This window comes from Quercus robur, chromosome 9 (genome assembly GCF_932294415.1).
Source record: "Quercus robur chromosome 9, dhQueRobu3.1, whole genome shotgun sequence".
NCBI lineage: Eukaryota > Viridiplantae > Streptophyta > Magnoliopsida > Fagales > Fagaceae > Quercus > Quercus robur.
This window is the reverse complement of record NC_065542.1, coordinates 19,307,400-19,330,968: the sequence shown is the minus strand read 5'-3', so window position 1 is coordinate 19,330,968 and position 23,569 is coordinate 19,307,400. Positions and strand designations below refer to the sequence as shown.

Sequence of the window (23,569 nt, the reverse complement as noted above, 5' to 3'; positions counted from 1 at the left end):
ATCTAAAATATCTCTCTCTGATTATTCGAGTATCGATGGTGATCCCTGTAACCATAATGGGTATCGATTCTCACTTTGAGATATGGAAACGTGGAACTCTTTCTAAAGCTCTCAAAGCATCGGAATCGGAATCGGATTCTTTCCTATCTTTTCCACAAGTAATCGTAATTTGAATTTCCTTCCATATCTTTTTCTGTGAGAAACAAAAAACCCTAGCTTTTTTTTCTTTTTTTGACTTCCACTGATGACAAAAACAAAAGAAAATTCCCTTTCATATAATCATCTTTTTTTCTAGGCTTTATGCCTAGAGATTCTTAATCACATCACAATCACAATCATCTGAATTTGCTTTTGCTAAGTGGAGATTTGATTAAATATAAAACAATCTTTTGGCATATGTTATATTTATATCAATTTGATTTTATGGCATATGTTAGTATGTGATTCCAATTGTTATTTTGCAAAAATAATTGGTAAATTTGACTTCTTTGTAATGTAACCTTATAGCTTGTGTGTGTTAATTGGTAAAGTAACACATGAAGATTCACTACCAATAAGTCTAGTGACCACAATTTTTGAGTGATGTTTTGTTTACTACAATCTTACAAACTGATATGTCACTAATCGCAAAAAAAGTAACTTAGATATTCATTTATTATGTTGTTAAAGTGGCAGCAATCAGCTAATTGCCTCGAAACTCAACTGGCACCTATTGGTGTTTCCAATTGAGACGTTCAAGGTTCAAATCCCCCATCAACTATTGAATTATAAAAATGGCAACAATCACATTTATTGTAATATCAGTTTGTAAGCTTTTTGTAGTAACTTTGGCATTTTCCAAAAAAATACAACAATTTTTTTTTAAATTGTTGAGGCATGGTGCAAGTGGTGGGCCAATGTGAAACTGATGTTGCACCAATCACAATTGCCAGTTCAGAAAGTTTTTAAATTTTTTTGGTGTGTCTCTAGCATTGCTCAATCACTACTGATTGTAAAGTAAAATAAAAAAATCATGATGAACATGAACTTTCAGATTTTACCTTTCAAGAATCTGCTACAGCTCAATGATTTGGACCCTCAATGCTTATAAATAGAGAGGCTTTTCTTCTATTCCTTGTGGTGTTTGAAACACTGTTTGCTGGTGTTACATGAAAAGCTGCTGCTATGGCATCTTCAAAGGCTACCAGCTCTACCCAGGTTCCTCGGGCTCATCATTTTGAGCTTGTGGAAGGCATGCAACTTCAGGTAGTGATTTTCTGTTTGTGCAGATGAGTTGTGGATATATCTTATTTTATGTACGCTTTGGAAAAGTTAATTAAACTTGTGTTGCTTGGTTTACGCCAGATTAATGTGACTGGATCTTCAAGTGGACGAAATGCTAGAATTGAACTTCAACTTAAGAACTGTACAACGACTTGGATACTCCATTGGGGTTATCTTTACCGTGGAAATGTGTAAAGGAGAACCAAAGAATCTTCATATACAAATAAACACACACGTATGCACGCACACATATATGTTGTATGTAGAAGTAATACTGATATATGTGTTTATTTTCCCCCATAGAAACTGGTTCATTACTGTGGATCATCCTTCAGGGACAACACCTTACATGCAAGGTGCAATGCAGACACCATTTAGGAAGGTTTATCCTTCTTTCACTTTCACTTCTCTGTGGTTAATTTTCTACAATTGGTTTGACTTGATTTAGGAGCTTATTATTAACCTGTAGCTGATTTTAAGTTGCAGAATGGAGAAGTATATTTATTAATCATTGAGTTGCGGGACCCTAACATACATGCTATTGAATTTGTTTTGAAAGATGGCAGTCGGGATAGATGGTTGGTTCTCTTCTCTGGGTTTTCATCTTTGCCAATTTAGGCTTCTGAGGCATGCTTGAATCTTGATGACGTCTATCTCATGCATTCTAGGTTGAAATTAAACCATGGGAATTTTCGGATAGAGATACCTGAGAATGATCCTACTCCTTCTCATCCCCCTATTCCAAAGGATCTTATAGATCGCAAGGCGTATTTACTATGGGAAAGCAGGGGTAGGCCAATAAGCTCACCACAGCAACAAAAGGTAGTTCTATTGATTGCCATTGGCAATAAGCGCCTTTATTTGAGACTTGTTTTAAAACTGAATATGTGGCACGTTTCATTTGTCACGTTGTCATGGTGCAGTGTGCTCCTGTTCTGCTCCTTTATTAAGGTTTAAGACATCAGTATCTGTTGCATTATCTGTTCGTTATCATGATATTCGGTTATACTTTCTTGCTTAAAATCCTCTGTCACTTTAATTAGCCATCTCCTTTTATGTAATCCCCATTACCAAGGTAGGATGGCTGTGTTTAGATTATGCATATTTATCTCTCTCTTTTTTGATGAAGTGGGATAATGACAATGTTGTTCGTGTTGTTTCTGTTTAGTAATTTCTGGAAAGTATTTATTTCCATAGCATTTATCAATTATTATACATTGGAGAGAGTGATGATCATTGTTTCTCAAAAAGAATTTCTAGTTTCTTAAGAAATTTCAGTCATTTTAGGACTGGTTACATTGTACTTCTGATGCAGAAAGATTATGATGATGCTTTGAGAGAGCTCCAAAGTCAGCTGTCCAAGGGCTTATCCTTGAATGAGCTGCAGAGTAGTTATCTAACTGCTGGTGCCAGTACTAGATTTACGACTAATAATAGAGAAGAATTTAGGAGTCGTATTCCATACTCTTACCGAAGGAGACATAATGTTGAGCAATGGTTGCAAAAGCACTCTGAGGGACACATGAGGGTGCAGTCGTCAGCGTTGTTGAATCTTATAGAGAAATCCATGGGAGGAGATATTGTGGTCTCACGGCAAAGTTATCATGTTGGAAACTATGAAATTGTGGTTAGTTTTCTCATGACACGAATTTATTTTATGTTAAAAAGAACAAATGCTGTGATGGAAACTCCATGTCCTTATATCATATCAAATATTACCACATTTTTATAAGTGGACTTATGTTAGTTATGTCATGATTTATATCCAATTCGTTCAATCAATTTTGTTGAGAAATATTTGCTTTGGCCAATATTGATTCTAGATTCTTTAGTCCAATGACCATTGGATTGGGTATTGATGGCTGTTCAATTAGACTAAAAGATATTGCTAACATTATAATAGAGCAATCTTTCTTAGTCAACGTGTTGTTGAAAGGTCAACCACTGAGCTTCTGAACTAACTTAGCAGAGAAATTAAACCATCATGAAGAATATCTGATATTATTGGATTGAAATGGTTAATTTCCTAACATACTAGATTGCAGTTTCACCTGTTTTGCTGGAATACAGTCCATTAAATATTTATATAAGCCAGTTCAACAATCTCTATGACTTTTGAGAAAGAAATTTTTCTTTGACTTGTCAATTCATGAGCATATACAGGTCCTTCTAAAAGTTGTTTGGGGTGACTATCACATTTTGGTCGCTACAAACATGAAAGGTTCTGCAGTGCTTCACTGGGGCGTATCAAAGTTGTCCCCTGAGGAATGGTTGGTGAGTTTGTCTCCCAAGTTAGTAATATATGAATAATGAGTCAATAAAATTGCAAGGACATGAAAACTATTCAACACAGTCTATGTATGAAGGTTACTTCATCTCACAGGGTGCTTCTCTTACTGATTGCAGGCCCCCCCACCAGATATGTTACCTGAAAAATCAAAGATGGTTTCTGGAGCATGTCAAACTTATTTTACAGAGACATCAACTGGAAAAGGATTCTTTCAGGTCATCTATGCCAAGGAATTTTGCATGAATTTACTTTGCGTAGTTTCTGTCACTTGTGTTTAAATTAATTAACACCAGTAGAACTAGTAAAATAGAACATGTTAATTAAGGATGTAATGTGTATAATTTTTTGATAGGATAGAATGGCAGAGAATGATACATGTGACCAACCTCAAAATTTTGGGACAAAGGCTTGTCTGTGTTGTTGTTCTTTAAGTTAATGCATTGTACTGACCAACTCTTTTGTCCTCCCCAACTTTCCCTTAAAAAAAAAAAAAAGGTCGTGGATGTTAATTTGCAGAAAAGGACTTTTGTGGGTATCCAATTTGTGATATGGACAGGTGGATCTTGGATCAAAAATAATGGGAAAAATTTCTTTGTCAGCCTGAAACCAATGAAACCTAGTGGGAAGGTAATTCTCTTTTTTTGTATGGATTACTTATTCTTTTCTCTCACTATTATTATATGCCATGGGGGAATGGGTTTATACATAGATGCTTGTCTACGGGGTTTATACATAGATGCTTTTCTACGGAATCAACTTATACAGCTTAGGAAACTAGAATTTTGAAAATCATGCCTAGTAAATATAGGACTATCGTGTACTGAATGAATACTGATAAAATCAAAAGCTTGTCTTCATTTGAGGTTTCTGTTATGGCCGAATTTCTTGCACTTGTTTAGACCAGATCTCACATTTTGTTATATGACCTCCGAGCCCCCCTAAAAAAAAAAAAAATAATGCATGGTATTCACACACTACAAACCATTGGTTGATGTATTAAGATTGATTACCAACCTTCTACAAGCTCATTAAAAGTAAATGAGCATAGAAGTGAGAAACATAAATTTATCTTCCTTGGTGCCCTTGGCTTTAGGAGTATATCTCTAGCCAATTTGCTGAGCAATGAAGCTATATTTTGAAATTATCAATTGAGGAGGATTGAAGGATTGGTATATATATATATATATATAAAAGATCTTTTCTTTTGACGTATGAGTAAACAAATATTTTCCTCAGTAATTGGTCTATTTCTTTCCCTTTTGGATATTCTAGAGGTGGCATGGCATTTTAAAAAAAAAAATCTAGCTGTGGCTGGAGATGCTCATTATTTGTCATGCTGATCTAATCTCATATGTTAAGGTTCCTTTGTTTCATTGTTAAATACTATTTTGTCTGCCAAACATTGTTGTAGAACTCTAAATTTTGCAGTCATTTATTGTAGAATAGTTTGTGTTTGTTTTAGAGTTTGTCTTTGAGACTGAATTTCCTTAAATGCAGATTGATAGGGATGGGGAAGGAATTGTCAGATGGTTACTCGATGAAATATTTAGAAGAGAAAAAGAGGCTGAGAGGTCATTGATGCACAGGTTAAGATATGAACCTAAGGTCTTACAATGAATATGAATATATTTATTTGCACATGTATACTGATGGTTATTGTTACAATTATGGTTAAGTGATTAAATTTATCATTTCCTAACAGCATAAGTTTTTAGGAAAATCAGTAATTTATTATAGTATAAGAGCAAAAGATCCTAAGTTCATTCCCTGCCTCCACTCTACCACTTATTAAATGTTAAAAATCTCACTTGTTGGACCCCACTTATTAAGGGGGAGTTTGGACCCACATGTGAGGGAGAGTGTTAGAATTATGATTAAGTGATTAAATTCATTATTTCTTAATAACTTAAACTTTTGGGACAATTGGTAATTTATTTGTTATTTTATTGAACTATTTCTTAGCTTCCCGTTTGTTCATCCACCTATGTGGCATGGAATGTGTAATATGACAATTGTTATGACAGTGCAATAAAGCAAACAGAACTTCTATCTATGCTAGCTTATAAACTTACCTGACGCAGGTTCAACATTGCAACAGAGTTGATGGAGCTTTGTAAAGCTGAAGGAGAACTTGGGCTTATTGGTATATTAGTCTGGTTTAGATTCATGGCATGCAGGCATCTCACATGGAACAAGAATTATAATGTTAAGCCTCGGTAATAGTTATATGCTTCCCTAGCTTTTGTTTGTTATTGTTTTTTCATCGTTTTGATTATTTTGTATTGTAAAGCACACTTTTCCCTTGATTGAGGATTACCTATTTGTAGTTATAATTCTTTTTTTCATCACTTTGTACAAACAACCTATTACTTGAATACTAAACATTCGATATTTGGAATTATAGTTGGGTGGAATCTATAATTTAAAAGCACTATTAGGTGAGCACTTTCTTCTAGTGGCCCATAGCTAGGATTCATATATTCATCATATCATGTAGAGTATACAAGTGTCAATTTCTATCCATACCATCATATTTTTGAGGTTGGTGTCATTAGAACTTGATCATATTATATCAAGGAAGGAGTTAAAAATGGTTGTACCCAATGACCAAAGTTCCCTTTTTTGTGGGGTTTGGGAGAGAAGAAGGTACGCAACCTTACCCCATTTTTATTTTTTTGGAGAGGCTGATTTCTTGTCTTGAACCTACAACCTATCACTTTTAGTAGAAGGCACTTGCCATGGTCTGACCTCTATCAAGGAAGAATTACCATATTAATTATTTTTTCTTGAGTTTTCATTTCTTCTAAATACCAAAAGGAAATTAACCTTTGCATGCAACTAAAATGATAGTGGAAGATAACTAATTGCTAGATTTTTCAATTATAGACTTTTTTCCCACTCACATTTTGGTTGCCTCCACGTCCCTTTCCTTGAAGGTAAATCTTGCACACATGGAAATTCTTGTCAGCATGCTTTGAATTTAAAATGAACTTCATCTATGCAGCACGCATGTTTGGTCTTGTTGAGCACATTAAATCTGAGTATTTCTCAGGCATGTTTTGGGGACAAACACATGTTGCAACTCCAAAAAAAAAAAAAAAAAAAAAAAATCGTTATTTTTAACCTTGATGCCCATGTTACTGCCCCAAGTCTATGTAATTTCATAAGATGTTTTCCTGAAAAACGTTCTAAGTGATGTACATTTGGGAAGACAAGGTTAGATTGGGTTGTTCATCTATTAGTGTATGGTCCTGGTACGATGCGACTTTAACATGGGAATTATAAATCTTTATTCTAGCTATTGGTGGAGAGATGGATCTCTAGATCCCCTAATCAAAAGGTGGATTTTCAGCCCCAACAAGCCCCTGCCCTCGCTCTGTTGTTGTTTTTGAAGAGAGAGAGAGAGGGGGGGGGGGGGGGGATTCCAACAGGTTATGGACCACCATAAGCCTCCTTGATTGCTTTTTCTCAACTTTAAGGACTTGTTTTCTACTTGAAGTGAATGTTTTAAATAAAATAAATCTTATTTCTAAGGTCAGTTGAGTTAACACCATCAATTAATGAGATTTAATTGATTAAAGCACTTTAAATTTACTACATCTAGATAAAGTTCCAAATTATGCCCACATCACAGCTTGGTATATGTTTACTTATTGTTGTATGTGGTATCTTTCATTAGGACCCTTCTCTTTTCTTCATATCTTGTTTGTATTTTACCCAACTTTTGAGTTTGGTGAGACACAGGTGTTGACCTAATATTTCCGCTGCTTGACAACAAACTGATTTATACATCATTTTTATTCAATATATCCACAGTGAAATCAGTGAAGCTCAAGATAAGTTTACCAATATACTACAGAGAATATATTTGAACCAGCCAAATGATCGGGAAATTGTGAGACTTGTAATGACATGTGTTGGTCGTGGAGGTCAGGGTGATGTTGGGCAGAGAATCCGTGATGAAATACTTGTGCTTCAGGTATATTCTGTTGTGATTGCTGCATAAATGGCTTATGTTGCATTGGCATTTGACTAATGTATCTGTGTTTTTTCACCATCAGAGAAATAATGACTGCAAGACTGGAATGATGGAGGAATGGCACCAAAAGTTACACAATAATAGTAGCCCAGATGATGTGATCATTTGTGAGGTATATAATTCATAGATTTCTGTTATAGAAAGCCCATACCTGACCATACATTGATCCATCAAGAGATCAGGTAGTGGGTCTTGCATTTGATTGAAAAATATCAAATGTTCTTTAGATGTGTTATATAATTTATATCTTTTTATATGTTCTGTCTAAATAAGTTAGGTAAACATACTGATTTATCAATATTCTGTACCAAGTGAAAATATCTGATAATAGATGACCATCATAGGCAACCAAAAGAGTCAAATGGATGACATAAGTTGGCACCAAGTACGCAATGAACATCCAAGCTAAGACCCAAACTTGTTGGCGTAGGTGTGATGATTATTTGCAAAGTGATCTTTGAATTCCTTTTTTTTTTCATAACAGGCACTCTTAAATTATGTGAGAAGTGGTTTTAGAATTGATGTTTATTGGCAAACATTAAATGCAAATGGTCTCACCAAAAAAAAGCTTGCAAGCTATGACCGTCCAATTGTGTCAGAACCTCACTTCAGGACTGATGCTAAGGAGGGACTCATCCATGATCTTACAGCGTACTTGAGGACATTAAAGGTATGCAACACAATTTGGACAAGGAACTAACATTTTCATGATATTGTCTATCTGAGTTTAATTAACAATTGTTTGTATTGATTTAAGAGGAAGTTCTTGACCAAATTTTCGAATAGAGCAATCATAGCTATTTAAGGCATGTTCATAGATTGTTAAGTTGAGTTGTGATGATGACTTTAATACGCAAATAGCATCTAGCAAGCTTGCCTGTTGTCATGAGTTATATGGCAGACCAAGTTTTTCAAATGGATGCAGTGTTATACAACCTGAGGGAGCCCATTATATTACAAATTCATGATGTCCTTCACTGGTGTCTATTAATTTTATGCTCCAGGGTTTAAGGTTTCTGTTCCCATGCTAGTTTCTTCTTAAAAAATTCAAAGAATTTAGTAAACAAATTTGGGAATTTATTCCACTTAAAAATTAAACAAATTGGAAATAAAATTTACCAGCGAAGGGACATTTTAAATAAATCTTTCACATGAGAACTAGAGACTATTCACTTATAAAAAAATGAGACTTAGCGATCCCTAAAGTTTAGAAGGAAAAAAAAAAGGAATTTGTAGAAAAAATAGGTAGCTAAATTGTTTTATCGTGTTCAATGACTAGAAGAATGGTCTAATGGAAGTCTTTTTTTTTTTGTAAATTCAATTTTGGAGCTTCGATTGAATTATTGAAAATAATTTAACCATAACATGAACAATTTCATAATTGAGAGATATTGTTTTTATTTTTATATTTATCTTACCTAATTGATTTAACTTAACCCACTTTCAAGTCAAACTATTGAATGACTCTAAGTTGGGAGGTTCCATGTTGTATGTGGGTCATGCTTAATTTGACATACATTGAGTCAATCGTATTACTGGAAATTTTCTATCGACTCTTTATTCTAGATTTCTTTCTACATATGTTAGTAAACTTCTTATTACTTGTATCGCATGTTGCAGGCTGTTCATTCAGGTGTTGACCTTGAATCCGCAATTGAAACTTGTTTGGGTTCCTCTGTCAAGGTAATTACATTATGTGATGTTTGATGAGTTTCTTGGACAGTACATTAGCTTTATTTTTTTAAAATGGAAAGTTACACACCCATCAAGCGTTTAGCCCACAACCTCATCCTCTGGTGTTTCAGGGTTCAGTAGATTCTGTTGGTGGTTTGTCACTAAAGTTGCAGGTGATTGTCTTTTTTTAAATTTCTAGTCAACTAATGTATAGAAGATTTTCTTTGTGTGACTGTTATTCTTGTGTGTATATATCTACATGTTGCTTGTGCATGGTCTGCACGTGTGTGAATATTCTATTAAATCCAATGTGTAAATGAGGAGTAACTTTTATTCATCTTTGTTGTCAAATTTTAGGACTGCCTGAATTTTGTCAAAGCACATGTTGGTGATGAAAATATTGGACCACTTATGGAGGTCATCTTTTTTCTAAAGAACTTTTTAAAGTTTATGTGTCTGAATTGCAAGGAAGATTTAAGGTCTGACATTATTTTTTCAGAAGTTACTGGAATCTCGCATTGAGCTTCGTTCCCTTCTGCTCACTTCTCATGGAAGATTAAAAGATTTACTTTTCCTTGATCTTGCTTTAGCTTCAGCTGTTAGAACAAGTATGGAAAGGGGATTCAAGGATCTAAACTTTGCACATCCACCAGTATTAGCCTTTTCGCAACCTCTACATTTATTGTTGGATAAATTAATATTTGCCTTTTTTATGCAACAAAAATTTTATGCTTCACTTTGTTATGAATGAGCAGGAGCCAATGTTCTTCATGTCCTTAGTACTTGAAAGTTTATGTCTGTCAACAGTCAACAATGAAGATTTTATCTACTGCACTAAGGTATATCTTTCCATAACATGTCAATGTCAACGCTTCATTAACCTTTTCTGTTGACATCAGTATGGATTAAGGTGCAGCATATACTTTGCTTATTGAGATATAAAATCATAGGAAATCTTTTTTTGAGTTGTTGTTGTTGTTTTTTTTTTTTTTTTTTTTTGTGGGTAAGTTTTAATGCTTAATGGAACTCCTCTCTCAAATTATTTGGCGTTCTGTTTCTTTTAAAGGATTGGTACCGAGTGTGTGAACTATACACTAATGATGGTCAGTGGGCATTACAAACAAAGGCTGTCCTTGATCGACTACAACTAGTTCTTTCTGAAAGGTCTCAGAATTACCAGAAAAAGATCCAGCCTAGTGCAGAATACCTTGGTAATATGCTAGGTGTTGAGAAATGGGCGGTATGTTATCCAACTTTGCCAACTATATGTTGAACTATAAAACTGATATGGAAGGTTTTTGTTTCATGCCTAAATTATTGTATTAGACCTTTTTCTTCTTGTCTTTGTGATCAGGACACTTTTTTTTACTTCTAACAATTTTTGTTGCCAGATAGATATTTTCACGGAGGAGTTAGTAAGGGCAGGATCAGCTGCTATTCTGTCTTCTCTCATCAAGCATTTTGACCCCATTGTTAGAAAATTTGCAAATGTGGGCTGGTAATGATTTGTTTTTAGTCATCCATTATATGCTGTGAATAAACCCTTGTACCCAGATCCCACTGCAAAATGTTTATCTTCTGATCATAGTTTATTGGTTTCTTTTGTGTAACTTCATTGTTATAGGGTTTAAAATTAAACAATGTGCTAAAGTTTGTGTCCAACAGTTGGCAGGTTATCAGCCCTGTGGAAGTATGTGGTTTTATAGTTTCTGTTAATGAGTTAATTACTACTCAGAGCAAAGTTTATAGAAGACCAACCATTATAGTTGCGAGTAGAGTAACAGGGAATGAGGAGATTCCAGATGGGGTTGTTGCTGTGCTGACCCCTGATATGCCAGATGTTCTGTCTCATGTTGCTATTAGAGCAAGAAATTCCAAGGCATACAATCTTTTCATCACTTCTCACATTTTTTAATGTAAATTTCCATATAATCAAATTTTAAATGCTTTCATATAATACGAGACGCAAAGCTCATCTAAATGCCTCGCTAAGGACACCATTTTGTAACACCTTACTAGAGTTGCATGATACAGGTATGTTTTGCCACATGCTTTGATCCGAATATTCTTAGAGATCTCAAATTGAAAGAAGGCAAAGCAGTATCAATACGTCTGAAGTCAACAAATTTAGTTATCAGGTAAGTCCTTTAAGTGGTTACTTGATTAATATATCATGCCTCCTTACCTTCCAAATCCATGGTTTCTTGTATACTTGCAGTGACATCAGTAGCTTCAATGTTTCTCAAGATTCTTTTGTTTCTTTCTCCATTCCTCGAGGAATCTCCCTTAAAAGGAAGCCTTTCTGTGGTAAATATGCTGTTTCAGTTGAGGAGTTCACTAGCGAGATGGTATGCTCATGGCAACTTACAAACTGCTTTGTCTTTTTTTTTTTTTTTTATATCTACTTTCTCTTTTCCTGTATGCTTGTAGCAGATTTGTATGGCCTATCTAATTAGCTATGTGCTTATTTGATTGTAAGCTGATAAGAAGGCTTCACTTCAAGTTTGGTCAATGATTGATATTGCAGAAGCATCATAGGAAAGAATGCTCATACCTTTTCAATTATTATATGCCGTGAGCAGTGTGTTCATTTATTATTTTTATTTTATAACTGAAAATGAAGCATTTTACTAGTTTCTCTTTACTCTAGCAACTTCTTGTTTTATTGATTACATTTGTTATCACTGAATGATTAGACTAGTTTTGCATTCAATGGACTAACAAAGTATGTTGTGGTGTGCATTGATTTTTGTGTGTTCTAACGGAAATCTAGATGAGTAAAATAGGATTAGTTTTTAATGGTTTTGAAAATATTCTATTTTGAAGGTTGGTGCAAAATCTTGCAATACTAAATTTTTGAGAGGAAGGGTGCCATCATGGATTAAAATTCCAATGTCAGTTGCCCTACCATTTGGAGCCTTTGAGACTGTTCTATCAGAAGATGTCAATAAGGTATAGCTCATTTTATAATAGAAATTATAAAAACAATGAAACTCCGACACTTTTTTTCAATCTTCAAATTTTCTGTTGAGGTCCAAGAAGACTACTGCTGGTCTTTATGGCTTCTCAATCTTCTTATAAAAACTAGTTTTAATTGTGAATATTTACAGATCCAATTCTTTTAAAAGTTCTTTTTTTCAAGATGTATCTTTTCCGTTTGGTTCCCATAAATTATTCCTTTTGTGTTTGTTTACTTTCAGGATATAGCAAATAAGATTGCTCAGTTCATGAAATATGTACATCACGGTGACCTTTCAAAACTTCAAGCAGTACGGGAATCTGTTCTACAAATGAATGTTCCTTTATCTTTGGTAATTATAATGTTTTGTCATATCTCTTTCCACTGTTTTATGGTTGCTTGTTGGCTATGGTACTCTTTGAATGATGCTGCTTTATGAATCTGTAATAGATACTTATTTTGAAATTCAAGTTATTGATTAGATAAATCCATATCATATAGCTTAATCACTATGATTTAGATGAAGTCCAACTTGGCTTTATTTCCTCCGTTGACCTTTTCATGCATTTTATGTTCTAGCCTTGGGAATATAGTTCTCATAACTAAGTGAAATGCAACACTGTCTCCTAGGCAACAGGCATCCATCTTAACCTCAGTCATATGAATGTGTGGAGTTTATAATTATGATAAATTTGCTTCTGAAATAAACTTGTATTATCAGCATTTTATCAAGAAAGCAGATTCGCTCATTTTCTAAACTTAATTGTATGTGCTCCACTCTTTTTGAAATTCATGGAAGACCTATGAACTTAAGAGCAAAATGAGAAGTTCAAGAATGCCATGGCCTGGTGATGAAGGCGAGGAGAGGTGGCATCATGCTTGGCAAGCAATAAAGAAGGTATCAGTGCTCAGAATACTCTCACTATATAAAAACATAATGTACCAATCATGTGCTTTTTACTGATCTTTTGGCTCTATTTTATTTTTAGCAGACTTTCACAATATTTTGAGCATAATTTATCAATCATGTGCTTTCTATTTCCCTTTTTTTTGGCTAAAATATCAATCATGTGTATTTACAGATCCAGTGGCTCTATTTTATTTTTAGCATTATGTATCAAATTATTAAAAAAGAATGATGACAGGCAATTTCATCGTTGCAATTTCATGTCTCTGACATTCTACTTCCCAGTTTCAGAAGTTAATGGCTTGTTTACTTAATGCTCCATACAAAAAATTTATTCACGCCCAAGAATTTTACATATCATGTTTTTATGTGATCTCATCAGTGAACTATATTAGACAAATTCTTTCTGGTGACATTTTAAACATACTCCAGAATCAAAGGAGGATTGCTACTTTGTTAGCTGTGAAGTCTGTGATAGCTATTGGAAAAGTAAATTCATTTTGAAACATAAAGTATAATGTTCTATTAAAAAGATGTAACAACAGAAGTTTTCTAGACATAATGTGAAAAAAATACTGCTGCTTTGAAGTAAGTCATGACTTTTGAGAAATTTATATGAACTGGCAGTGACCAAATATGAATAGATATATCACAATGTGTTTTAGGATGGAGTCACATGTTTGCTTCCGGCCTATGTGCATGTATAAGGTCTAAATCTTTAGCATGATGCATTTGTCATGGTACATTACTAGTTAAAAATATTGAAAATTTGAGGCTATTTAGAATCTAAGAATTTTAGGTTAAAGAGACATGGAATTCAAGAAAATTCTAGGTGTTCAAGCTCCCAAAGTAAAAGATATGTTAGGTCACTAGAGGAGTTTCTCACAATCTTGACAAATGCGGATAGTTGTCTGTCTTATTGACTGCAATGCAAAAGTGAAGTGATTTTTTTTTCCAATGGCAGATATAGAATCTTTTTTTTTAAGCACCAAATAGAGTCTCTTTTAGTCAAAAATTTTCCCTTAAAAGTTATCAATAATAGACTGTTACTTCTATAAAAACAGAAATTGCAAGCCCCTTTTGTCAAATGATCAAATATAAATGTGCAAATTCCTTATTAGATAAGATTGTATCATAAGATTGCATTTCATGCGAGATTACCATTTGTTGCTAGTACTAGAAGTCTCTGTGACAGGAAACTCTTTCCACATAAACAGCTTTTTTCTCATGTACACTGTAGGTTTGGGCTTCAAAGTGGAATGAAAGAGCATATGTTAGTTGCAAGAAAGCTAAGTTGGATCATGGAAATCTGTGCATGGCTGTATTGGTTCAAGAAATTATATGTGCCGATTATGCTTTTGTGATACACACAAAGAACCCCTTATCAGGAGACACCTCAGAGATTTATACTGAGGTATGCCTTGCCTTTTGGATCTTAAACCAATCGATTGGCATGTATTTCATCCTTCTTTGTTGCTGCAAAACAGATTGTGAAGGGCCTGGGAGAGACTTTGGTGGGTGCATATCCTGGACGCGCCATGAGCTTCATTACCAAGAAGACCAATCTAATGTCTCCCATTGTACGGTCAACCTTCCCTTATTCCCATCTCTATGCTCCATTTGCCTGCATAAACTCTTCATTTCTGAAATTGACTTTAGTCTCAATTACTGCAAGCCTATCAAATTTATTTATAACCTGGACATTATATGAATCTGATTTTCAGGTCATTGGCTACCCAAGCAAGTTAAAAGGGTTATATAGTAAGCAGTCTGTTATATTCAGATCAGACTCAAATGGTGAGGACCTGGAAGGATATGCAGGTGCTGGGCTTTATGACAGGTTAGTAATGAAGTTGGATTTAAGAGACCATTATAACAATGAGATGAAAACTTCATCTCCTTGAGTCATGGACTGGCTGTGTTAGTATTAGAATGAGACGTACTTGTTGAACCTATCTTGAGGGTTGGACAACTCAAAAAAAAATTGCAAAATGGAACTGGCTAAGTCATCCCCAATTTGGTATGATGAAGTGTTTCCACTATCCAATATGATGGTTATGATCTCAATGCATTTGCATTAGCCTCCAAATTGGTATGGCAAAGTGGTTCTGCTATCCAGTACTCCCTCCATCCCATATTGTTGGTCCTCTGTTCTATTTTGGGATATCCCAAAATATGTTCCTCTTTGAAAAGTCAGTAAGCATAATATTGATAACTTTCCCAACTTACCCTTTATTTTAAAAAGTCAATATTCTTGCGAGAGTCTAAATTAAGGAAAGTTATTTTGGAAACTTGTACATCATTATTTGAAACACAGTCCATTGAATGATGTTTCCTAACAATATTGGATTTCTAAATAGGATTAACAATATAGGATAGAGGGAGTATCATGGTTATGATCACATTGCATTTATATTAGCCTAGATGGCCCCCTAGGTGGATACCAATTTAGTAATTCAGATGTGCACCCCCAGGGAATTGCAGATCCTTCACCGTTAAATTCTTGACAGCCTATTGCAAAATGTCACACCATATCACAACACACAAAGGCTCAATTTTGTTATTTTAGATGTTGCATATATACAATAAATAAATGAAATAACAAGACAACTTTGTCCATGCAACAACATGATGGCATGTTAGGAGTTGTTACAAAACTGCAGACTTTCTCATAAATACAATCTGATTTGGGGTGTGAGAATATTGTTACTTCGCTTTTCTTCCTTTAATGATGCATTCTAGTGAGAAAGAATGTTTAAGATTTGTGCTTAAACTTAAGGCACTTGGTGAATTTCATTTCTTTTTATCTGTCATAATCATATCATCTTTGAAGTTGTGCTTACCTTTGGTCATGTTGGTAACTTTATTATACTAGAGGCTGATTACATGGGGGGAGCTCGTAAATTCTTCATTGAGTCAAAAAATTTTCATTTAGTTTTAGAGGAAGGGGGTCGTTATTTCATGTTAAGGATTTTTGAGAGGGGCAAATTCTTTATGAGATCAGTCTTTATGGGCAGGAATGCAGCACAATGGCTGATGTCTAGCATAGAACACCTTGTTATTGGGGTGAGTTCCAAACAGTTTTTTAATCTTAGAGAAGGTGACACAGCTTTTACTCTCGAATGGAGTTACAACTCTGCTGGTCAGTTCTTGCTGTTGACTGAGCTCAAAGCTGGTGGGTCTAGGAGGTCGATTATCATTCCGGAAGGTAAAGAGAGACATGGTTGGAGAGCTTTTGGCCTTGAACTAAGAAAACTGCTGAACCCTGCTCAATATGCAGTGGGAGGAAATGGATTTCCCAAATTCATTCCTCAGGTGCGTAGGTATAACTTGGAGGCTGTAGGTTCTAGAACTTTTGCTGAAGTTGTGCAAGGTTTACATGGAAGAACAGAGGAAAGGAAGCAACCAAAGCAACTAGGAGCCATTGCCAAAAGGAAGTTACCACAGATAGGGGAGGAGAAGATGGGAATGAATCTGAGAATCTTTGGTGTTAAAGAGGGGGATTTACCGGTGGTGAAATCTGACAGGATGGAGGTGGTGGGAGGAGCTAGGAGGGAGCTTTGCTCTTATGAGGTGGCAGAGGTTGGTGAGCAAAACCTGGCAGACACTAGGCTACGTTTCCCTAGTATTAATTTGAATTCAAAAGATTTTGATATGGGGAAGAAGAGTGATGCTAGGAGATCTTGCTGGTCTGGGAGAGGTCTTGTCGTGGAGGTTGATGTGATGGGGAGGAGGCGGGTTTTCTGGGATAGAAAGAAAGGGGGAGATACGAAGTGCAGAGGGGATTCACGTGAATCTGGTAGAGAGACTTCTAAGGCTTTTAAATGGATTCAACGGAGCTCTAATCAGGCTGTAGTTAAGCCTTTTATGGGCCTTGGAACAAACCCAGAGTTGACCGACACTAGTGAGGGTCTTTTTTCAGGCCCACGACTTGTTGAAGTGGGAGAGAGCTCTTGGGCTGGTGAAGGAGCTTTAGCCCAGGTCCCGTTGGAAGCAGATTTAGAGTTAGGGGTGTCGGGCCGGTGCACGTCGTCCTCCGTCGAGCCCTTGCTAGCATCTGGTGAGGCCGATGGCTTCATCGGTACCAATTCCGGCGAGCCCACGCCGATACAGGGAAAGGACGACGATCCTTTCTGCGCCGGCACATGCTCCGACGAGCTCGCGGTGGCTTAGGTAAAGGCCGATGGCCCTATCTCCGCCGGAATCAGCCCTGTCCTGCCTTCATTTTTAATGGGCAAGGCCGACGACCCCTTCCTTGTCGGAACTAGCTCCGTCGAGCCCTTGCTAGCATCTGGTGAGGCCGATGGCTTCACCGGTACCAGTTCCGGCAAGCCCACGCTGATACAGGGAAAGGACGACGGTCCTTTCTGCGCCGGCACATGCTCCGACGAGCTCGCGGTGGCTCAAGTAAAGGCCGATGGCCCTATCTCCGCCGGAATCAGCCCTGTCCTACCTTCGTTTTTAATGGGCAAGGCCGACGACCCCTTCCTTGTCGGAACTAGCTCCGATGAGTCCACGTCGACACTGGGTAAGTTAGATAACTTGCTTCCGTGGTCATCGGTTGAAGGTTTTTTATCTGTTTTTCTCCTGAGCTTATCACGGGCTAGTCTTTTGGTTTTGGGTGACTATGAGGGGGATGAAGGTGGCTTGGACAATAGAGCCGTCTCGTCGAAAGCGGCCCTTGAATTTGAGCAACCCAGATCAGCGGAGTTACCCACGATGGCATTGAGTGTTGTCCCTGGGGTATGTTCTTTGGTGGAGGAAGGTGTGAATTTTTCTGATATGGGTTTGGGTGGTGAAGATAGTTCACCTATTCCTCTGTTGGCTATCACTCCCGGTGGGTTACCTCTGTCAGATGAGCTGAACCGTGATAATCAGGCAGTGGAGTGTGTGGATACTCAGGATACTTCTAGATGGGTGAAGAATAGGCTCCCTGGTTTTAGTAAACTGGTGGGGCTGCCTTTGTGCCGTCATGAAAAATTATGCATTGCTTTGTTACAGAAGATTGAGAGGGAGACGGAGGCTGCCAAAGTGCTAAACAGGAAAGTTACAGAATCTAGAAAAGTGGTTATCTATAAGGACAAGGGAAAGAGAGAGCTGAGGAACTTGCAGTCTTCAGTTAACTACGATGGTAGGTAGTGGTTGGTTGCTGAGATTCTTTTCAGCCAGGGACTTCATGTCTTTATGCATTTAAAAATCCTCTCTTGGAATGTTAGGGGGCTGAATGATAGTTGGAAACGTTTGATAGTGAAGAATTGTTTGCGTGAGTGGAAGTGTAATGTTATATGCCTTCAAGAAACTAAACTTTCTGGTATGGATAGACAGATGGTAGGTAATTTGTGGAGCTGTCCTTATGTGGATTGGGTGGCCTTGGATGCTGTCCAGACGGCCGGAGGGGTTGTGATGATGTGGGATAGAAGGGTTTTAGAGAGGACGGAGGTTTTGGTAGGCTCTTTCTCTGTTTCAGTTGGGCGTGTTCGGGGGTTTATGGCCCAATAGATAACAATGCGAGGGGGTTAATGTGGGATGAGTTGGTATGTGTTCAGCATTACTGGAATGTCCCTTGGTGTTGCATTGGGGATTTCAATATTGTCCGCTTCCTTAGTGAACGGTTGGGTAATTCTCGTCTTACTCCGGCTATAGAACTTTTTTCGGAGTTCATTGAGGATCTTAATTTGATAGATTTGCCTTTGGAGGGAGGGAGCTTTACTTGGTCTAGCGGGTCAGAGAGGCCTTCGATGTCCAGGATAGACAGAGTTTTGGTGTCTCATGATTGGGAGGAGCATTATCCAGATGTGACCCAACGGATTCTCCCTCGTCCTATTTCTGACCATTTTCCAATTCTAGTGGAGGTAGGGGGAATGGCGAGGGGGAAAAGTCCGTTTAGGTTTGAGAATATGTGGCTTAAGACGGATGGGTTTACCAATAGAGTTCAGTCTTGGTGGAGTCGGCATTCTTTCTCTGGCACTCCTAGTTTTGTTTTTGCCAAAAAGTTGAAGGTTTTGAAAGAGGACATCGTTCAGTGGAACCGATTGGAGTTTGGTCATGTTGGTTGCAAAAAGACTCATTTATTAGAGACTTTGAAATTGTTAGATGTCAAGGAAGGGGAGATTGGCCTCTCAGAGGCAAAGATTTGTGAGAGAGCTGTGATGAGATCGGAAGTGGAAAATCTTCTCTCTATGAAAGAAATCTCTTGGAGACAGAAATCAAGGATGCTATGGCTTAAGGAAGGAGATAATAATACTAAATTCTTCCATAAGGTGGCTAATTCCCGTAGAAGGTTTAATCATCTGAGTTTTGTGGAGGTGGACGGGGTGATTTATGAGGAGGAATCCGAGGTGGCTGCACAGGTAGTAAATTTTTATAAAAATTTGTACCAGGAGTCAGAGGAGTGGAGGCCTTTTGTGGAAGGTTTGGAGTTTGATCAGCTTGATGGGTTGGAGAGGGGTTGGCTTGAAAGGAGGTTTGGGCAGGAGGAGATTCTTCTAGCTGTTAATGAGCTGGCTGGAGATAAAGCTCCAGGTCCTGATGGCTTCTCTATGGCTTTTTTCCACCATTGCTGGAGAGTGGTGGAAAGGGATGTTCTAGCAATTTTTGAGGAATTTTATCAGCACAATAAGTTTGAGAGATCTTTGAACGCTACCTTTATAGCTCTTATTCCCAAGAAAATCGATGCTTCTAATATTAGAGATTTCCGACCTATCAGCCTGGTGGGGAGCTTGTATAAGATCTTGTCTAAGATTTTGGCAAATCGAATGAAACGGGTCTTAGATCAATTAATTTCTGAGTCTCAGAATAGTTTTGTGGGAGGCAGACAGATTCTTGACTCAGTTCTTATTGCTAATGAGTGTGTGGATAGTCGTGTGAAGAGTAAGATCCCGGGGGTTATTTGTAAGCTAGACATTGAGAAAGCTTATGATCATGTGAATTGGGAGGCTCTTCTGGATCTTTTAAAGAGAATGGGCTTTGGGGAGAAGTGGTGTAGTCGGATTCGCACTTGTATTTCAACTGTCCAGTTCTCTATTTTGATTAATGGGGCTCTAGCTGACTTTTTTGGGAGCACGAGGGGCCTAAGACAAGGGGATCCGCTATCTCCTATGTTGTTTTTAGTTATGATGGAGGTCTTAAGTAGGATGATGAAAAGAGTTGAAGGTGCTGGCTTGATCAGGGGTTTTCAGGCTATAGGCAGACGAGGTGTAGGGGAGTGTGTCTCGCATCTTTTGTTTGCGGATGATACTATTCTTTTCTGTGATGCGAATGTGGAGCAGATCCTTCATGTGCGTATGCTTCTCCTTTGTTTCCAGGCTGTCACAGGTTTGAAGGTTAATGTCTTAAAGAGCGAGTTGGTTCCTATAGGGGAGGTTAACAATATTCATGCTTTGGCAGAGATTCTGGGTTGCCGGATTGGGTCTTTGCCTATGACCTATCTTGGTATGCCGTTGGGGGCTTCCCATAAGTCCCCTTCTATTTGGAATCCTATTTTGGAAAAAATTAGTCAGAAGTTGGCCGGGTGGAAGAAGTTGTATTTGTCAAAAGGTGGTAGACTGACGCTGATTAAGAGTACGCTTTCCAGCTTTCCTACTTACTATTTATCCCTTTTTACCATCCCTTCGCATGTGGCTAATAAGATTGAGAAGATTCAGAGGGACTTCTTGTGGGGGGATTCCAAGCTTCATTTGGTGGGATGGGATAAGGTGTGTGCTCCTAAGGCTAATGGTGGTTTGGGTATAAGGAAGTTAACTACGTTTAACAAAGCTTTACTAGGAAAATAGCTATGGCGGTTTGGGGTTGAGGAGACTCGTCTTTGGAGGAGGGTGGTGGCTTTGAAGTTTGGGGAAGAGTGGGGGGGTTGGTCTTCCAAACTGGGCAGGGGTGTTCATGGGTGTGGTTTATGGAGAAGTATCCGAAAAGGATGGGAGGTGTTTAGCAAACACATCCGGTTTGAGGTAGGGGTGGGGGATAGAGTGAAGCTTTGGACGGACCAGTGGTGTGGGGACTCACCACTCCATCTATCTTTCCCGGTAGTGTACGGGATTGCTTCTAATAGAGAGGCTTCGGTGGCCTCGTCTCTTGAACGTTTGGGGACCGAGGCTTGGAGAAGTTGGAAGGTTCTTTTACTTAGAAATCCAAATGATTGGGAGGCGGGTGTGGTGGATGATTTCCTTCAAACCATGGGTTCTAACTTACCTCAATCTGAGCAAGGAGACCGCATGGTTTGGAAATTGTCGAAGAAAGGGGTTTTTGACATCCGCTCGTTCTACAATAAGCTCCGAAGCTCCCTGCCTATTACCTTTCCTTGGAAAGGTATTTGGAAGGCTAAGGCTCCTACTCACGTTTCCTTCTTTGTTTGGACTGTGGCTTGGGAGAAGATTCTTACAGGGGATATTTTGCGGTATAGAGGATTTGATTTTGTTGATTGGTGCATTTTGTGCCGTTGTAATGGGGAGTCGGTGAATCATTTGCTTCTCCATTGTGACAAAGCTTATTTGTTGTGGAGCATGGTTTTTAGATCCTTTGGGATTTCTTGGGTTTTGCCAAGATCGGTTGCAGATATGCTTTTCGGTTGGTGGAATTGGTTTGGAAAGCACTCTTCTGGCGTTTGGAATCTAGCTCCGTTGTGCCTAATGTGGTGTATTTGGAGAGAGCGTAATTGGCGTACTTTCGAGGATAGGGACAAGTCTGATGACCAGTTGCTCGCTTACTTTAGTGGCTCTCTTTTGATTGGTCTAGGGCTTGGGGACTCACCTCTAGTGATTCTATCCCTATGTTCCTTAGTTCTCTTCTCTGTAATTAATTTGCTATTTGTTGTCTCCGTTTGTTTTCTTATTCTTTTCTTTTTCGTCTCTCTTTTTGTTTGTTTCCTTCTCTGTATTCTTTGTTCTGCCTTGTGTTTTCATGAGGTAGCTTTTAATATATATCTTTCTTACTTATAAAAAAAAAATGATGCATTCTAATGTGTCTAAGAACTTATTGCAGCATAGTAATGGATAAAGAGGAGGAAGTTGTGTTAGACTACTCCAAGGATCGGTTGGTAGTTGATAAAGCTTTCCAAGTCTCACTTTTCTCAAAAATTGCAGAGGCAGGAAAAATCATAGAAGGCCTTTATGGTCGTCCTCAGGACATTGAAGGGGTGGTAAAAGATGGAATAATATATGTGGTTCAGACAAGGCCACAAATCTAGGTTTAGTAAATGAACATGATGTTTCAATCTATTTGTCTTGAAATTTTTTAGATAAAATTTTCATCCCACTGATATAATAAATATTTCAAGTTCCTTCAGTTGTTCAATATTTGGATGGATGTGACTTAATTTTTGTCATTAACCGTGAAATGGGATATTATAGAGGTGTTTGCAATTTGCAATCATTTTGTTAGAACGTGTAGAAAGAAGAAAAAAAAAGGGGGGAAAAGGAAAAGAAAATAGACATGGAATGGTTCCTTCCTGCATCTCTTATTAAATACATTATAAAGTATACATAATTCACTCATATGGTGAGAATTGTTTTCATTTATAAAATGTTGAAAAAGTTTTAATGAAAACAATGACCTTTCTTTTTTTTCTTTTTCTTTTTTTGATAGGAAAACAATGACCTCTCTAAATTGTCAATGATAAAAGTAAATTTGGCCCACCGAGGACAACTGCTCTTTCTTTTATTAATTTTTGGTTGATTTTTGAACTGGAGGACTAACTTTTATTGTGAGGCCCCAAGTTTCTTTGAGGTCTCTTGGTCAAGTCCTCACTTACGTGACATGGTTTGCAGTTTGTTGCGTATGTTTAGGGCGTTTACTCAGAGACCCTTTCTTTGATGTTGAATTTTACACGGACCCTTTTTTTTTTATTGAATTTCTTAAGAAAATTGCTACTTTCACAATATTTTCACAACAAATCTTATGTGGTAAGTTGTTACCGGTTTTAATTTGAATCAACCACTTAAACTACTTTTTTACCCATCAGTAATGGTCAATAACAACCTGTTATATAGAATTTATTACAAAAATGTCGTGAACATAACATTTCTCATTTCTTAATAATCCTTTATCAACAATTAGTTACTAGTTTTTTTTTCCCCTTTTTGAGTAACAATTATTAGTTATTGAACAAATAATTAATAAGTTCTAACTCTCCCAAAAGTCCTTATACAAGGTGAAACTCTACACCAGTCCATTTGGAACAGATAGAGGTAGAGCTTTTGTTACAATCTTTTTGATAGTCGGCATGTATCTTTTGTTAACGTGGAAGTAAATGTTGGTTCTCATGCTATTTTGCCCATTGGGCTTGTTCTTGTAACAGGTTTGATCCCATATCCCTATCTGACCTGTCTATTTCGCTAGGCCATGGGACAAGCGAGGATCGCAAATGCCCAAATGGGCCAAATGTTCTCCCTTGTAGTTAATTAATTAATAAACATAACCTTATTTCAAACTTACACATCATGT

General features: G+C 37.3%; 1 protein-coding gene across 5 annotated transcripts; it reads left to right on the top strand.

The window, feature by feature from the left end:
• LOC126698462 (alpha-glucan water dikinase 2) lies at positions 1-23,569 on the top strand. Of its 5 annotated transcripts, none has more exons than XM_050395701.1 (32): positions 1-158; positions 1,034-1,245; positions 1,345-1,454; positions 1,567-1,645; positions 1,750-1,841; positions 1,932-2,085; positions 2,579-2,890; positions 3,427-3,537; positions 3,670-3,768; positions 4,049-4,180; positions 5,051-5,139; positions 5,635-5,769; positions 7,370-7,532; positions 7,615-7,704; positions 8,077-8,262; positions 9,213-9,275; positions 9,398-9,439; positions 9,624-9,683; positions 9,766-9,918; positions 10,022-10,105; positions 10,333-10,506; positions 10,658-10,764; positions 10,932-11,145; positions 11,301-11,404; positions 11,485-11,614; positions 12,093-12,218; positions 12,467-12,577; positions 13,025-13,123; positions 14,373-14,546; positions 14,620-14,712; positions 14,857-14,972; positions 23,424-23,569. In XM_050395701.1, the coding sequence occupies exons 2-32, from the start codon at positions 1,165-1,167 to the stop codon at positions 23,524-23,526; spliced, it is 3,786 nt and encodes a 1,261-aa protein (XP_050251658.1). In that variant the 5' UTR covers positions 1-158; positions 1,034-1,164; the 3' UTR covers positions 23,527-23,569. The 5 variants fall into 5 exon arrangements, with proteins under 5 accessions (XP_050251658.1, XP_050251656.1, XP_050251657.1 ...); XM_050395699.1 differs by lacking the exon at positions 23,424-23,569 and adding an exon at positions 22,109-22,411 and having other exon boundaries at positions 1,157-1,245; XM_050395700.1 differs by lacking the exon at positions 23,424-23,569 and adding an exon at positions 22,109-22,411 and having other exon boundaries at positions 4,070-4,180.